The sequence below is a fragment of the Nyctereutes procyonoides genome, unplaced genomic scaffold (genome assembly GCF_905146905.1).
Source record: "Nyctereutes procyonoides isolate TBG_1078 unplaced genomic scaffold, NYPRO_anot_genome, whole genome shotgun sequence".
Classification (NCBI taxonomy): domain Eukaryota; kingdom Metazoa; phylum Chordata; class Mammalia; order Carnivora; family Canidae; genus Nyctereutes; species Nyctereutes procyonoides.
In genome coordinates, this window is record NW_026575082.1 from 38,679,622 (window position 1) to 38,698,860 (window position 19,239).

At 36.2% G+C, this 19,239-nt stretch overlaps 1 protein-coding gene across 1 annotated transcript in view; it reads right to left on the reverse strand.

The window, feature by feature from the left end:
* The window catches only part of LOC129514579 (thrombospondin type-1 domain-containing protein 7B), a 741,731-nt gene that overhangs the window by 357,695 nt on the left and 364,797 nt on the right, over nucleotides 1-19,239 (reverse strand). The window contains exons 10-11 of the mRNA XM_055333257.1: nucleotides 5,013-5,142; nucleotides 1,458-1,561 (exon numbers count right to left, since the gene is read on the reverse strand). Coding sequence (XP_055189232.1) covers nucleotides 1,458-1,561; nucleotides 5,013-5,142 — 234 coding nt within the window. The remainder of the gene's footprint in view (nucleotides 1-1,457; nucleotides 1,562-5,012; nucleotides 5,143-19,239) is intronic.

The window sequence follows — 19,239 nt, forward strand, 5'->3', positions numbered from 1 at the left end:
TATTTATCCTGGATATGTATTTCCCTTCCCTGCAGACAATACTTCTGCCAGAACTACCATCCATGAACTTACAGAATGCCTTGTCCATAGTCATGGTATACCACTCAGCATTGCTTCTGATACAGGAACTCACTTCACAACAAATAAAAGTGCTGCAATGGGCCCATCCTCGTGGAATTCACTAGTCTTACTCTGTCTCCCACAATCCTGAAGCAGCTGGTTTGAAAGAGTGCTAGGAAGGTCTTTTGTAGACCCAATTACAATATCATTCAGGTGACAATACCTTGCAGGGCGGAGACAAAGTTTAACAGAAGGCTGTATAGGCTCTAAATCAGCACCTGATTTTTGGTACCATTTCCCCCCTAGGCAGGATTTATAGGTCCAGGAATCAAGGTAAGGGAATGAATAGGAGTGGCATAACTCACTATAACCTCTGGTGACTCACTGGTAAAATGTTTGCTTCCTGTCTCCTGCAATCTTATGTTCTGCTGCCCTATAGGTCTTTGTTCCAAAGGAAGCAATGCTTCCACTAGGAGACAAGATTCTATTGACCTGGAAGTTAAGACTGCCACCTAGTAAACTCCTCACAGCTTGAATCAACAGATAAAACAGAGTTCTTGTGCTGGCTGGGATAGATAACTGGTCCTGACCAATAGGTAAAGACACGTAATTCTAAATATGCCTTTTAGAAAAAACTATAAAGCCAGCATAATGCAGTTAGATCCAAAAGGTCTGATTTTGCTACAAAAAAATCCCTTTAACAACAAAATGGTTAGATTTAAGAATAAGACACTTCTTAACAAGCCTCATTTGATTGGTACCTGGATTATGAATGAAACAGAAAAGTAAACAGTCTGATGAGACTCTGAATGCTTTTCAGAGATTTCAAGATGTCACACCTTGGCGTTGATAATTAAAAGCACTTCTACTTTAATCCAGATGCCTACTTGCAATGTCTTCCAGGAGTTTAAATAATACCTTTCTATGTGTATTATAAGAAGGCATACTAAGTACATATATAACAATTATATTTAAGTCATGGTTATTAAGATTACTCTATTTATTCAATTATCCTTAATTCATTTAACGAATATTAAAGGAGCACCTAAAAATGCAATGTATACTGTTGGGTCTAATCATAGATATAGTCTTCATTCCTTGGATCACGTCCAACATATGTTTGGAACATAAGCATTGAGATATGCAAATGACTGAGAACAGACACCTGCTTCCATTGCATTAGTCCTTAGACATACAAGCTGGTTATGGTTAAAAAATGTTAAAAAAAAAGGTATAATATCAATATTACCTAATGCCAAACTTAAGCTCAAATACTGATATATATAAATAATTTGATCCAATAATATCCTAATTATTCAAATATAAAATAAGCAATAGTTTATAAGAATAACATAATTTTAAATTATAACAGAAAAACTGTTTCAAAATTCTCTTACCTCTTGTTTGTACTCCCTTTCCACAGGGTTCACTAGAGCCCATTATCCCCTGCCTGACAGACTCTGGAACCAAGATACAAGGGCTCCATTTCTGTGGCTTCCACCTGTGATTACAAAGAAGAGCAGACTAAAAATTTTACCATGGCAAATGTACAAAAGAAATACACAAAATAAATGAATTTGAAATCCAAAAGCACAAAAACACTAATTCAATAAAAACAGATTTAAAACCAATGTTATATAATGGATCCCTGGGATGCAGTTCGGAGGATAGTAGTCTACTCTACCCTAGACTGATGGTTAATGCAATATTTCTATTTTTTAAAATGTGGACATTTTCCATAAAAGCTGTTATCTATAGAGCAAAGGGGCAGTAAAAATCTTTAAAAGCAGAGATTAAATCTAGGTTTACTCTCCTATGAGCTTAAAATTATCTAAAAAAGTAGGAGGAGGAGGAGGAGGAAGAGGAAGAAAAGGGAGAAAAATAAAAATCCCTCTGTCCGACACACTGGTGCTTTAGAGAATCAAGGCTTGAATATCTGAAAGTTTGGGGTGCAAATCATCACACTTGATCTGCTTCAAGAAATTTTTGTAAGATGTTTTCTAAGACTTTAGGGTAACTCATAAATTTCAAAAGTCATAAGGTAAAAGGGAAGGCGGAGTTGAAGGGACCTATCTTATGTGATAGCTCGCCTCATGGAAGAAGAATGGATCCACCTCTGATGAATTGTCAATATTTCTCTTCCTCAAAGAAAATATTTTCTAAGGAAGTCTTGTGGATTTTCACTGTTTTCCTTCCTCAGGTAAACAAAACTTCCTATTTTTATGACCCACAGGACAGAGTGACTTGTATCCTTAAACCTATCCCTTCAGAATGTACCAGAAAACCCAAACCTTAAGTGTAACCACAGATTCTTCTCTCTCCTTCCTGAGTATATTTTCACACTTTTTCATATGAGCCAATACCTCTGACAGAAATGCTACTTCAAAAAAATGAAACAGAAACATGAAGCAAAAATATTATTGACCAGCTTTGCAAATGAAATAATTGATATATATAGATCTCTATAATTTTTTCATCTTGCAAAGCTGGTTAATTATATATGTAAAATCACTGACCTCACTCAAGTGGCCTCTATATTGGGACTAGTTGAGAAATTCTAGAGAAATTGAGAAACAGCTAAACATAAAAATTATCATTTAAAGAAATCACCCCTTAATTTTAAATAACTGTAAATTTAGTTTGTATGTGCATAGACCCATTGAGTATAATCCCAAAATACAGAAATTGAAATGGCAAGGGGTTTTAGTCCAATTTTTCAATAGGATGAATCACTCATTCAGATATCTTAAGTTTACTGAGGCTTTCTACATCAAAATGAGACTATGGAGCTCAGTGTTGTTTAGTATGCTCCATAAACTGAAATAGGAAGAATTTTAGGGCTCTCATTAAACACAGTTTTGGAATGATAAACTTGGGCTCAGAGTGGTTAAGTGAAATGTATGATATTCTATAACTCAGCAGGCCAGTTTTCCCTCCTAAAACCCTGGATGTTTAGCTATAGACTCTTGGCCCCACCATCAATTCTATGTAAGGATACATCACCATACTGTCTTCCCTTTTGCTTATTAATTAAATGTGTTCAGAGATGCTCAAATTCACAGAAAAATTTCTACAGACATTTTGATTCTGTTTTAACTTGTTAAACATGTGAATATGCCACCTTAATGGAGTCAAAAAGAAGAATCAGAAGATAATGATAAAGGTCCTACCTACCTAACACATCGATGAGGAGGGATGCAAAAACTGAATTGGAACCATGGTGCTCAAAATTCAAGGGTGTTTTACTAAAAAGCAGAGAATCATGCTGATAACCTGTATGTTATTAAACTAGGCATCAAGAGAAATGATACAATGATACAATCCAGACACAGCAAAAGTGGTTTCTAGGGAAAATTGTAGGAGGTCAATGATGGAAACATGTTCAAACATGAGTGGCTAAAATGAAGTGCAACCAGAAAGTAAAGAGAGTGGACCATAGAAAGGAAAAAAAAAAATCTCACTAATAACTTCTAGGATTTTTCTCTGATTATAATAGCCCTGGATTGACACAAATGTCTAATAACATTTGATTTGGCTATTTCTTTCAATTGGCTACTTTCCCCAAGAGCTCTCTGCTGGGCTCAGAAGTTTCAATATTTATATCTGATACAAAAGGATGAATATTGACAGTGTTTCCACAGCACCCCTGTGGTTAATGAAGGAAAACTGGTGGTCTGGGCATGTTCCCAGTGTTTATATGTCCTCTTTAAACTGGCTGTTAGATACATACAATGAGAATAAAAGATAATAAAATTGATGGTAATTTAGACTCTTCAGGGGCACTCCATTTAATGTGAGGAGTCTTCTTAAAAAAAAAGAGAGAGAGAGAGAGAGAGAGAGAGGAGAGAAAAGGAAAAAGAAAAATAACTTTGTTTTCCTGAACAAATTAGCCCTTGAATTTTATAGCTTTAAGATAATAGTTTCTCAAATAATCAGGAGAAACACTAGGCATTTTTGCTACGGCATTTTTAAGTGTGCTGATTACTATATGAGTTTTAAGACAATTTGTTGTTGTTGTTGTTTTATTTTTTTTTCTTTATTTATAAATCAGTAAAACTCAGCAGTGAGTGAATTCAATCCAGATGTACTTTAAAGCAATGCTTCAATCCAACATTAAAAGAATGGACATTAATGACTAATCACAGAGAACTCAGGCATTGCTTTTATAAATAATAATAACCAACTTGTCAAGAGGGAAGATATATGTAACATGCATATTTTAAAAGTCATTTTCTTTTTTTAAAATTTTATCCACAGGTCAAACTTTTTTTTTCTAAGTAGATGTTTTTTTAAAATGTACACATGACAAAAAATAAGAACCAATTTTTTTTGGAATAAAAGTAAATAATTATTTTAAAAATACATATTTGTTCCTAGTTCTTGATTAAAGGCTTTAAGATGAAACCAATAGAATAAGGTAAATTATATGTGTTTGTTTTCCAGGTAAAGACTTTATGCTGAATCTCTTTGGATCCTAATCCTTAAAATTGATTGCCTTGGTGCCAGAACTCCAGCAGTTCACTTAAAATCAAAACAAATTTCTTTCTTTTTTTTTCTGTTAATTAAGCTTTCATATTCTTTACTCCCTCAAAATATATTCAAAATAAGACGGGAAAATATTGAGGTATTAAATATAAACATTATCTCATCTTACCTTTCACTAAAAACCATAAACTACACAAAGAAAATAGGTCATGATTTATACAAAAAAATACAAATAATTAGTTTAAAAGGTAACTAAGGGGCACCTGGGTGGCTCAGAGGTTGAGTGAGTGCCTTCAGTTCAGGGCATAGTCCTGGAGTCCAGAGTCCAGGGACTGAGTCCCACACTGGACTCCCTGCAGGGAGCCTACTTCTCCCTCTGCCTGTGTCTCTGCCTCTCTCTGTGTGTCTCTCATGAGTAAATAAATAAAATCTTTCAAAAATTTTAAAAATAAAAGGTAACTAATTACCGATACATGGGGCACAGTGAAATATCTTCACACTCTCGCTCTTCAAATAAAGTATCTGGGCATTCTTGACCTCCGTTGGCTGCTTCCTGGATGATAATCCTGTATCGAGACTGTTTTACTGTGGCATTTCCTAAAGTAAAGGAAAAATACAATTGTAGTGTACTTCTGTGTGGATGCAGAGGAAAATCCAGGGTTAGTCAAAGGAAGGAAGGAAGGAAGGAAGGAAGGAAGGAAGGAAGGAAGGAAGGAAGGAAGGAAGGAAGGAAGGAAGGAAATGAATGAAGAATATGTGTTAAGGCTACTTAGGGAACAAAAATAAGAAGCAAAGACCAGGGGTTAATACTTCATATTATACTCAATCTTACTCCCATGAGATAGATAGTTAACACTCAATAATTGTGATTTCAAAATTTGTTGTAATATGCAAAGATTGTCTTATTATGCTTTAAATTAATCAGAATTTATAGAGAGTTAGATAGCATAATCTGAGGAACCCCAGAAATCCTCTTTTATCTCAAAACAATAGCTCAAGGGCTTAGAGTTTTACTAGGAAGAATTCCTTCCCTCCAGCAAGGCCCTTCCCTCTATGGGTGACTCTTTACAGTGCAACTACTCATTAAAATTAAGACATTAGGAATTTATTTATTTATGGATATTGGTTTCTTATACTTTTTATTCCTCATAACCTGAGACCATATTATATAGTTGAATTTAGGGAAAAGGCACGAAAATTATAACAGAACAAAATATTGTCTACTTTCTGGTTTGGCTTAAAGGGAGAAGCATTAATAGGCACCTCAATAAAGATAGCCAATGTTCAGTTTAATGTGCTGGGGCACTCATCTCATAATCTATGGATACCTTCTGAATCAATAACAACAATAAAAGCCAATCACAGTTACAACTATTTCAATTACCATGTGCAAACTTTGCACTAGATATAAATATACAAATTCTTGAACTTAAAATTAAAAAGAAAGAGGAGACACAAAGAAATACAATAAGTTTAAGACATCAATAGAGCAAGAAGACATCAACAGTGTGCAGTGTTAGAATATAGAAGAAAGAGTAATCATCTTTGTTTCTGGAAACCAGACAGTTCCTGGAGGAGGCATGTTTTATTCTGGGACTTGAAATCTTAATTGAAAAAAAAAGGCCGAAGTCATTTTGGGCCAAGGAAAGTTTGAGAAAAAGCTCTGCTGAGACATAAATGAGTGCACAGAATTCACAGGGAAAGACATGTAGCTGCATTCAGATGAAAACTGTGTGCATTTGGCTTCTGAGTGTGTACAAGCTGGGGGAGGGTTAGAAAGAATGAAGAGAAGGGGTGATGTAGGAGAAAATAGAATTAATTGGTAGGTTTGGGACAGATAAGGGACTTAAACATATTAAGAGGAAACTTCAACTTCTAGAAAACCAGTAAACTAAGTGGAATGTGACAAAAGGAAAAAAAAAAAGACTTTTCATTAAAATTATGTATTCACATGTTTTGTTTTTAAATCATTAGTACAAAGACTTACAGTGAGAAACAATTGACCCACAACCCATTCCCTGTCCTCCTTCCAGAACACCTCAAAATCTATATGGTTCTTCTGTGGTTATCTCCAAATCTATACATAATAAGCTTATGCCATTGCTTCTTGATTCATTAATTTTAGACAACATTTATTGACTTTCTGCTATAATTGATGGTACTTTACTTTGCACCACCTTTCAATTGTTTATAATTGTATCACCATTTTTATGCCTCTAAGGGTTATTTAAAGACTTTAAATAGCTCATTTTTTTCCCCAGTCCCACTCCTCACTCCTGCCCTCTGTCAGACAGCCACCACCATTCTAAAGAGTCTTTATGGGTAGATGAGCTTCCTCTTCTCTTGCCACCCACATTCCTGATAAGTTAGGTCATGGCTTCCTGTGCTGCGTCACCACTTCCTCTGCTCTTTAGTCTTGTCTATTAAGTTTTTCATAAATGAGTTTAGATCTTTCATCCACCGATGGTCCTCTCCATTTTTTTTAACAAGGAGTTTTACAATGTACTTTTACAATTCATTTCCATTATTTTAATGAGATTATGGAAAGAAGAGGAAACCAAATACTTATATATTTCATGAGCTTGAACTCTAAGTTAAGCAGATGTTTCTTTTCCATCTACTTAGAGATCTATCCCCCTGCTTTTTTAAAATCTGCTGTCTGTTCAGGTAACTGATCATGGAAGGACTGTATCAGTGACTTCCTTGTCCATTGGCTTCTGGTTGGGTTTGGCCAATAAAAGGATAGGACAAACAATATAAGGATATAAGATAAGAAGAGAGAAAGATAAGGGAATTTATTCCACCAGATTTCACCTAGATCACCTCGGTTTGTTCTCTACCTCAACCAAAAGCCATGGCTTCTATGGAGTGGACCTCTCCTGCAGCTATAGTCCTACTATTTGTTCTCACTTCTATCAAATTTCAGGTTCCTAAATATCACTAGTCCAGGTACTGAATCACCCATTATTAGCTTAAGTAACACTTCCCAGTCTTTTGTAAGTAACTCCTTCATTAAAATTTCCCCAGTTGTCTCATTTGAATGGACCACCTGTTTCCTGCCAGGACATGCTAATAAAATCAAAGGAGATATACTACTATATGACGGGGAAGAATTGTATAATTGGCCCTTTTCTAAAAGTACTTAAGGTCCTGTGAGAAGTATAAAATAGAAAGTTAAAAAGGAAAAAAAAAGTATAATTAAGACAGTTATGGTAAAAATCTGAGAATTTTCCAAGTTCAGAAACAAGTCAAAAATGCTCACTCATCACTTTAATTCAACATAGCATTGGAAATTTTAGTCACAGAAATTAGGCAAGATAAAGAAATAAAAGCTTTCAAACTAAAAGGACTGCAGATGACATCATACCGCATATAGAAAATCCTAAAGATTCCACCAAAAAACTATTAGAACTAATAAATGAATTCAGTACAGTTGCAGGACACAAAATTAACATGCAGCAATTAGTTGTATTTTTATACACGAACAGCCAACTATCAGAAAGGAAAAAAAAAAAGAAAACAATCCCAATTACAACTTCATCAAAAATAATAAAATACCTAGGAATAAAATTAGCCAGGGAGGTAGAAGATCTGTACTCTTAAAACTTTAAGACACTGATGAAAGAAATTGAATAAGGCAAAAAGAAAGGGAAAGATATACCATGTTCATGGATTGGAATAATTATTATTGTTAAAATGTCCATACTATCCAAAGCAATCTACAGATTCAGTGCCATCAAAATATCAATGGTATTTTTCACGAAATTAGAATAGAAGCCCTAAAATTTGTACAGAACCACAAAAGATCCCAAATAGTCAAAGCAATCCTGAGAAAAAACAACAAAGTGAAAGAATCAAGCATACTCTCTGATTTCAAACTATACTACAAAGCTACAGTAATCAAAACAGATATATAGATCAATGAAAAAGAAGAGAAATAAAATAGAAACAAAAAAATCCATACATATATGGTCAATTAATCTATGGCAAAACAGATAAGAATATACAATGAGGAAAAGACAGTCTCTTCAATAAATGGTGTCAGGAAAACTGGCTAGTTACATGAAAAAGAATGAAGCTGGACCATTGTCTTATACCATACACAAAAATAAGTTAAAAATGGATTAATGACTTGAATATAACATATGAAACTAAAACTCCTAAAAGAAAAGACAGGCAGTGAGTTCTGTGACACTAGCCTTAGCAATATTTGTGGACCAGTCTGTTATGCAAGAGCAACAACAGCTAAAATAAACAAATGGAATTATATCAAACTAAAAAACTTGCACAGCAAAGAAAACTCTCAGAAAAACAGAAAGACAACCTATTGAATGAGAGAAGATATCTGCAAATTACATACCTGATAAGAGGTTAATATCCAAAATATATAATGAACTTATACAACTTCATATAAAAAAAAATGAAGCATGAGCAGTGGGCTTAAATAGATGTTTTTCCAAAGAAGACATACAGATGACCAACAGACACATGGAGCAATGTTTAACGTCACTAATAATCAGGGAAGTACAAATCAAAGTCACAATGAGATATTATCTCACCCCTGTCAAATTGGCTATTATCAAAAACACAAAAAATATCAAAGGCCGGTGAGGGTGTGGAGAAAAGGGAACCGTTGTGCACTGCTGGGAATGAAAACATTCCCAGTTTGGGAGTATGGAGGCTCCTTTGAAAATTAAATATAGAACTACCATACAATCCAACAATTCTGCTTTAGGGTATTTATCTGGAAAAAAATTAAAATATCAGTTTAAAGAGATCTATGTACAACTGTGTTTGCTGAAGCATTATTTACAATAGCCAAGATATGGAAGCAATCTGAGTGTCCATCAAGAGATGAATGGATAAAGAAAATGTGGTATATATACACACAACAGAATATTATTCAGCCATAAAAAAGAATAAGATCTTGCCATTTGCAATGACATGGAAGGAACTAGAGGGCATAATATTAAATGAAAGCCAGTCAGACAGATATCATATGATTTCACTTATATGTGAAATCTAAAAAGCAAGACAAACAAAATAAAGCAGAAACAGACTTGTAGATACAAGAAACAACCTATTGGTTACCAAAGTGGGCGATGGGGTTTGGGGCGGGGGGCAGCAATGAAATTGGGAAAGGGGATTACAAGGTACAAACTTCCAGTTGTAAATAAATAAGTCATGGGGATGTACTTTTCAGCATCAGGAATACAATTAACAATACAGTAATAACTTTATATGGTGACAGATGGCAACTAGACATCATGGGAATCATCTCATGATGCTACAAATATTGAATCACTATTATGTACACCTAAACTAACAGGCTATTACATGCCAATTATACTTAATAAAAAAAATGAAAACAATTCTGTGTAATAATACAAAGCTATCTTCATTTGGGTGGGGCAGCTTTGTAAATAATTATTCCTTTAGGAATAAGTTTCTTCTCCCATTCTCAGTTAATTCCAGTTACACTGTACTTTGAAAATTATTGCTTACCTTTAGGGTTTGTATGTAAGTGTGGGGTTTTAGGTGTAATTGTGTGTGTTTCTGTTTGGATGTTGTCCAAGTGTTATTTTAGAATACCAGAAATAAAAACTGAAGAGAAAAGGAAAAATAAAATGGATACCTTTACCTCACACTCAGAGAGAACATTGATCAATGTTTCTCTCTTCACACTGCATGTGTGTGTGCACATGTGCACGCAGGCACACACACAGAAACACACACAATGAACACTCCCACACAGATGTTTTCTGCTTTATGATGTAATTCCAGGTCAAGTCATTCAGAATTTGGGGAACACAATTGCATTGATTATGATGAACTGCAGACATTCAGATGGGGGTTGAGAAAGATGGATTCTATGGGCAAAACAAACTTTTAGAATAGAGGCTAGATTTTTCCAGAAAGAAAGCCAACTGACATTGTACAGAAATGAAGAAAAATGTATATATTTTCAAAGAGAGAAACAGAGATGAGGGACAAGCCTAACACAGGGAAACAACACCAGAATCTGAGAGAGATCTGCTAAAAATTATTTTCTGTGTGATGTGTTTCTTTGTCCTTGAACTTTGGAATGGTCATATTTAGCATTCAGCTTTAAAGGATTTTTCCACTCTTTGTGACGTAAGTGCCTCAACATAACCAGACCTACAGCGCAGTCAGTCACACACAAGAGACATGATGTAGCTGGTGTCATGGAAACTTAAGGAAAGGCAATCTGGCTTGAGGTGGAACAGTGAATAATCTTCTCATTCCACTTTTACTTCAGAGCCAGCCGAACAGTAGCAGTTTTGTACTGAGGAAGGAGTAATTCCAGAAACCAAGGGGTAATTAGCAAGAGGATGCCTCTGGTAGAGGCAACATCCAGGTCTGAAGTCGGATGAGAGGAGATGAGTAAAAGGCTAGGTGGAAGCTCTCAGGAACTGATGTCAAACAGAGTCTCCCTTTCTGTTGAATATACAGGAAATGATTTCAGGGAAGTAGACGGAGAATGAAAGTCGTGGGCAGCCCAGGTGGCTCACTGGTTTAGCGCTGCCTTCAGCCCAAGGTAGGATCCTGGAGACCCGGGATCGAGTGCCACATTGGGCTCCCTGCATGGAGCCTGCTTCTCCCTCTGCCTGTGTCTCTGCCTCTCTCTCTCTCTCTCTCTCTCTGTCTCTCATGAATAAATAAAATCTTTAAAAAAATTTAAAAAAGAAAGTTGCTTTAGAGGTGGCAAATATTTGAATTACATATGTGTATAAAACACAAAATTTTCTAGGAATGATCGTCTTAGTCTGTATCAGATCTTCTGGGCATTTTGCATATGCAATCTCATTTTATTATTATAACACTTTATGAGGCTGGGATTGCTACTACCATTTTCATTTCTTTAAAATTATCATTATTGTTCCCACTTTACAGAAAAGAAAATGGAGAGTGGGAGTGTTAAATCATTTGCCCAAAGTCAGCTAGCTAGTTCTTGAGCCATTAAAACTATGTCATTAAAACTATGGCTAAACACACATCAAAGCCCATACTCTTTCCATAAGAGACTTTATGGTAAAACAAAGAGAGAGGGATATTGATTCTTGGGAGGAGTTTGCACCATAATTCCTCTGTTATTCTCAAGGAATACCCCCTCCTTTTTAATCAATTCTTCAGTAGTACCCTGTTGGCAGAAGGTTTCAAGTGCCAATAAACACAGAGCTAGTGGGGCTTGGTGAGTGATGCTTCCAACATCATTAGGCCTATGAAAAATAACAATAAATTAAAGTTCCTGTTTGCAAACATAAATAACTGTTCAAGCATGATTATGGCTAATAAGCAACTAGTCTAAACTCAATTTTGATTTATGTATATTTTATCATCACTTAGTCATCAGGCATAATTATACTTAAGTTATTAATTATAGTCAAAAGAAGTAACATTTATTGAAGATGGCAGCTTAAACATCAAGAGTCATATTTAATATCAGACATATACAAGTGAGTTATTTATAGATATATAAATAATAAGAGATATTTATAGATTCTCTGTGAAGGTCTATACCGGTGCTTCCCAGAAGGAAGATAGCAAAAGTGGAAGAAATTTGTCTGTAAAGAGTAGCTCTGGGGCAGCCTGGGTGGCTCAACGGTTTAGCGCCACCTTCAGCTCAGGGTGTGATCCTGGAGACTTAGGATCGAGTATCACATTGGGCTCCCTGCATGGAGCCTGCTTCTCCCTCTGCCTGTGTCTCTGCCTCTCTCTTCCTCTGTGTCTCTGTCTCTCATGAATAAATAAACAAAATTAAAAAAAAAAAAAGAGTAGCTCTGGGTGCTTCATGGCCATGGAAGCTGGGGCACATCATAATTAAGTGGAGTCATGAGTGTTGGTCCCTGGTGTCAGGTGAGTCAGTCAAAGACCTGGGGTGAAGAATTGACCCCCTAAGCTATCAATCAATTTGAAATCGGAGAGTTGGGAAAGAGCAAGTGGAACATGGTAGAACATAGTAAATATATGGACTAGCTAACAGGAGAGGTAGGGCTAGAGAAGAACACAGGAGGGGAAGTCCTCTAAAGGTGAGCGGGTGTGCAAAGTAGAGGCAGGATGACTGCGTATCAGCAGTGTGTATCATGATACGCATATTGAATATCAGCAGATGTTCCAATGCCAACCTGCAGAAATCTGAAAAGTAGATTAAAAAAAAAAAAAAACAATTAGTGCCTTGGCTTTCCTTTTTTTTCTCAATTGTCTCCATTACTGATGGGTCTAATAGATCTTAGTGACTCATTCTGCTTCATGGCCCCAACATTCTTCCAGGATTATTGCCTTAAAACTCTTGGTTCTCACCTGGTGCTCCTTGACTTCTACTCCATTTACATATCCAGTTTACTATCAAACAAACAGAACCAAAAAACTACTGATGATTCCTCTCTAATTAATCTTGAAGCAAAAGGATGGCACCAGTATTTGAAGATTCCTATCATATATGTAAATACTTCCTGAGGCTGAGTTATAACTCTGCTGCCTACTAGATTCTGGGCCAGCCCTTTATGACCTTGGCTCCTTGGCTATGAAACAGCCTCCTTGGCTATGAAACAGACCAAATAAAAACTTCTTTTTCATACAATTGTCAGTAGGATTCAATAAAATACTGCATGTGCATACTGGCTGATATAGGAAGTCTTGCCCAAAAAGATCTCATGAGAGAAGATGAGGAGAAAAAAAAAAAACATAGAAGATGAAACCCATTTCATGATTGGATTGTTTGTTTCTTTGTTGTTGAGTTTAATAAAGAAACAAACAATCCAATCATGAAATGGACAAAAGACATGAATGGATATTTCACCAAAGACATAGACATGGCCAATAAGCACATGACAAAATGCTCCGCATCACTGGCCATCAAGGAAATACAAATCAAACCACAATGAGATACCACCTCACACCCATGAGAATGGGGAAAATTAACAAATCAGGAAACAACAAATGTTGGGGAGGATGTGGAGAAAGGGGACCCCTCTTGCACTGTTGGTGGGAATGTGAACTGGTGCAGCCACTCTGGAAAACTGTGTGGAGGTTCCTCAAAGAGTCAAAAATAGATCTGCCCTATGACCCAGCAATTGCACTGCTGGGGATTTACCCCAAAGATACAGATGCAGTGAAACGCTGGAACACCTGCACCCCGATGTTTATAGCAGCAATGTCCACAATAGCCAAACTGTGGAAGGAGCCTCGGTGTCCATCAAGAGATGAATGGATAAAGAAGCTGTGGTCTATGTATACAGTGGAATGTTACTCAGCCATTAGAAATGACAAATATCCACCATTTGCTTCAATGTGGATGGAACTGGAGGGTATGATGCTGAGTAAAATAAGTCAATCAGAGAAGGACAAACACTATATGGTCTCATTCATTTGGGGAACATAAAAAATAGTGAAAGGGAATAAAGGTGAAAGGAGGGAAAATGAGTGGGAAAAATTAGAGAGGGAGACAGAACATGAGAGATACCTAACTCTGGGAAACAAACAAGGGGTAGTGGAAGGGGAGGTGGGCGGGGGGTTGGGGTGACCGGGTGACGGGCACTAAGTGGGGCACTTGATGGGATGAGCACTGAGTGTTATGCTATATGTTGGCAAATTGAACTCCAATAAAAAATATACAAAAAAGAAAAAAGAAAAAGAAACCCTTCAAGAGTTGAGGCTTCTTCATAATAAAAGAAAAATGTGACAAACTGGTCTTCCATTCAGTGCTATGCCTCAGACCATGTTCAGAGCATCTAGGAGTAGACCACGAGTAGCTGAAAATCATCTCACATTCCTAGTAAACGAAATTATGATTGCAAGGCAATTTGTATCAACTACCTTCTTGTATCATTTGGAGAGGAACAGATAAAGTGATCAAATACCTTGTTTGCTCAAGGATGTCCTAGTTAATGCCTGTTATCCAGGCTTAAAAATGAAGAGCTCATCTACTTGCTTTCAGAAGTGCTTCTATTTGTATGAAAATTATATGATCACTCTGAGAAAAGACCATCCTTCCATGTGAATGTAAGAAATAAGCACATTTAGTTTCCCACTGCAGAGCAGGGTTGCATTTCAAATGTATGGAAAAGGTAGACTGCACTGCTGCTCTTAAAATTATCTACTCAATTGGATCACTGGACCTTTTTATTTCTTGTCACAGATTTCAGCCTCAGATAGCTGAAAAAGATGGTCTTGTGCCCCAAGCACACTTGCTCATGAAACATTAAATTAAAAATGAAAGGGAAAAGAGAGTATAGCGCTTACCTGAAGGTAACTGACTGGAGCTACATAATATGTGTTGTTATGATAGAAATATCATGAATGACTAAAAGCTATGTAACTAAAGAAAAGTGTCATTTAATCAAAGTGGAGCTTGAATATGAGAAAACAACTTTCAGTTGACAAAAATTCCAAATGGTCATTAAGAAGTCTGTTCCTAAGTTAGTTCTATAGACAGAGATCACAGTATGAAGATAGACCACACAAGTTCCTTCAACATTAAATCCCCTAAAAAGAACATTCTCTCTACTGACTATACACAAGAGAATGCCCCTCTCAGGTCTATTCACAACCATTGCTGAGATCTCCTTTTTAGGAAAGGTACAAACCAGGATTCACCAGCCCAACTATCTCTCACTTAAATCTGGAGAAATAGATACGTGATTCTGAGTTCTTGGAGGGCAGCACTTACGACATACAGTGTTGTCATTGTTGATAAATATTCATCAGGTTTCTGCTATATATGTAGGAAATGCATGTAGGTGCTGTGCGTGATACTGAAATGTACATACATGCATTATTAAATTTCCCCAGTGAAGCAGAAGTGAAACTTGATGGATGGATAATACTGGAGAAGTTTTTCCATAGTTTATAAGTATTCAGAAATGATCCTATAAGCTTTGTATTTACTATCCAAAGCCCATTAATCCAGTATGTTCTCACTTTGTTAGAGCAGAAATGAAGGGGTTAAACAGTGCACACCACAATGCCCTAGAAGAACTCTGAGTAGAGAGTTTTCGTGTACTTCTTTCCTATTCATCTTGGTATTCCAGACAGAAAGCAGATATATCAAGAGTAGTCTCCCCTACTCCCCAAAGTTCCCTCCCAGCCTAGACCTCCAAGTACTTCAAAATGAATACTGAGCCTATCTATATACCAATGAAATTAAATAAAATTGCCAAGCTTTTCTGCTAAACTTCCCAGGACTGTTGAAAATAAGCTCCAGGATATCCATACACTTCTTTCATTTTAAAATGTTGCCTGAAAAAAATGTACTCTATATTCTTAAATGTTCATAATCATCATTCACTTTGCAACAGAGACCACATTCAATGGCTCTGGCAACAGACAGGACCTCCAGGGCTCTGATTTCTAATCCCAGCTCATTACTGAATTGCTGTATGACCTTGGGCTTAACCTTTCAGAGTTTCAATTTTCTTGCTTTATCCTATGTGGGTAATACTGTTGAGCCAACTCATGGGACAGCTGTTAGGAATGCCTAATTAAATTGAATTTAAAGCATTTTGCAAATGTAATATGTGTGTGTGTATCCACTTAAAATTCCTTATATATAAACTCTTAATTTCAGATGAAGCAACTCATGTTTATATCTGCATAAACTACCTAGGATGACCATCGAGGCACATAAACATGTAAACATGGTCTCTCTATGGTAGTTATCACATACTCACTGAAGCCTATGTAATAGTTCTAATTTCTAGAGACCATATCCAATTTCTTCTACTTGCTATCCTCACAATTGCAGCTCTTAAAACATCTACAATTTGTAAAGGTAACCTTATCAAATAGTGACCACTCTGGCCCTTCCTTTCTCTATATATGATAACTGGGAGTCAACCACAACTATCTTGCTTTTTAATCAACCCATATGGTCCTTAACCCTAGCTACCTATTAGAATCACAAGGGGTAATTTCACAGACTCCTAATGACCCCCCCCCAACCCAAACCATTTAAATCACAATCTCAGGTGGGTGATGTCCAAGCATTGGTATATTTTAAAAATCTCGGGCAGAGAACCACTGATTTAGCACATTTAAAGCTGGCATGTCTTATTCATCCAATATGTAAAACAGGACAAAGACAATGCAGCATGCTTAACCAAGCAATAGAAAACAAATGAGCACTAGCTAAATCATTAATGCTCTCGACACATTTAAAAAATGCAACCTGCCCTCTAGCTAAGTACATCATAATGGGTATAATTGAAAATGTGTACTATAAATGAGGAGGGTTAACAACACTATTTATAATGACAATTTGCACTTGTCTTTTCTTCTTGCCAACCCGTGCCGAAATGACAGGGATTTATTTTCCCTCCATCCAGACCCCTTTTCATTTTAGCAGATGAAATGTCTAGTGGCTGCTTGCTACAGGCCTCCCTAACACATTCCACTTCATCAGCCTTAAGAGTACAATACTCTGCAACACCATACTGCACTGTATATAGATAGTTTTGGGGAACAGAGATATCATCTAAGATATAAACTCAAGACATAGTCATCATTAGGCATGAATACTGAACTATATAGTTAAAACAATTCTTTTGAATAATCCATATTACCCTAACTTCTTAATATGTCTTCATGGGCATAAAGGTTGCTATTCATGCCCAGCACTGTGTTGACAGCTAGAGGACAGGAGGACAAGCTTATATGTTACAGCACAATGAGGACACACTCAGGGATGTACAACTAGCAACTTCAGAACCTCAGATCCTCTGTTCTTCTGACAGGTAAGTGAAGTGTATCACTTGCCCATCTGCCTGGCATGCTCAAAATGTGCCACCACTCACTATGGGTTAGCCACATGAATCCCAGTTTCTGCATCTTTTTGCAATCTCCCTTCTAGGATGTATCTACATATAAAAAATGGTTTACCTAAATGTAAGGTGTGAGGGATCATTTAGACATTAATATCAGTTGTGATATTTAAGTTTTTGTTTTGGGGATAGTAGTAAGACAAGTTAAAGGAAAATAACTGTAAAGCTAAACTAATCCAAGTTTTCCACTTTTAACTATAAATTTTAGCACAAAATGCAGACAAGATTTTTAATTACTGCTTGTATGCATGAGATACATGTTATTTCCTGTCTTCTTCATTATTTTGCAGCATCAAAATAAAGCCTCTGGCTTTTGAAATACCTTTTTTGGCTTAGTGTAATAACTTGACTTAGAATTGGTGATTCTGGAATGTCAGGCCTGTGAACTTGGGAAAATACTTATCTTCTGGTACCTCAAAAGGAAAAAAATAGAATTACTTATTTGGGGGTTTGAAGAAGAATAATCAGGTAGTGGCATATAATTAGTTCAGGGTTTGGAATTGGGTAATATGTAACAAGATTTATTGGTAGACAGGTCAGTGTGGGGTGAGTTAAGTGTACTTCTTTTCCATCTTCATCTAGATAACCCCTAAGCTTCCTTTGAGACTGAACAGAGGGTCCCTTCTTTCAAGAAGCCATTCCCAACCCACCCTTAGCCAGTAGTCTCCCTCTTCCAATGCTTCCATGTCTCTAGGAAGACTCATGTTGCATCCTTTTGTATTCTTGTCTCTCTCTGCTTTCCGGGGCTTGTAGTGCTTAAAACCTAGTAAGCATCTAATAAATGACTGTTGAAAAAATAAGGGGATGAACAAATGAAAATCATGATCACATGAAAATATAGCCATCTACATTTTTTTTTCTTAAATGGAAAGTTGGAGACATTAGTTTCTATGAATAAGGCAGACTATTTCTGAAGAAACTGCTGGCACACAGAAAAGAAAATGCTGGAGAAGTTTGTTTTCAATTTAATTTAAAACATTTTTTTTTAATTTTGAAAATTTTCAAACATATGAAATGAACCCAATATATCAGCTTCAATAATCACATGGCTATGCTTTAAAAAAAATCTATACCCCTACCCTTCCTTGCACACCTATATTATTTCTAAGAATATTCAGACATCATAACATTTCATCTGTAAATATTTCAGAATATATTTATAAAAGATAAGGGCTTTTTTTTAAAAATATAACCATTGCAGGCACCTGGGGTGGCTCTGTCGGTTAAGTGTCTGCCTATTAGTTTGGCTCAGTCCATGATCTTATGGGTGGTGAGATGGAGCCCCACAATGGGTCTCACTCAGTGTGGAGTCTACTTGAAGGTTCTTTCCCTCTACTTCTTGCCCTAATGTACATGTGCTCTATCTCTCAAACAAATCTTTAAAAAAAATGAAATAAAACCATAGTAACCATAGTAACATAGTATCATACACAGAAATGTCAATACCAATTCTAAAATACTAATAAATACCCAACTGTCATTGGGTTGTAATTTGGGTCCCAACTGTTAACTGAGTTGTAATTGGTTTACATGTCCTATAGTTTCCTCTCCCTTTTCTTGTTGTCTTTGAAATTCTTTTTTTGAAATGCTTTCAAAAATATATTATAAATCTATGTCTAAAAAAGGCAGGCAAGTAATGTTTTGGAGAACTGGCCCTTGATGAAATTTATCCATTGTTGGCAGTAAGAACATGGCTTTTAATAGATATATTAAATCAAGAAAGAGGAGACAAAACTTCATGACCAGAGCATAGAGTGATGTTTGGTCAGAAACTCTCCTACCTAGACACACATAAAATTGGAATTCCCTTTGTATGTGGATAGTGATAAAACCTACTACAACACACAGAAAGAGT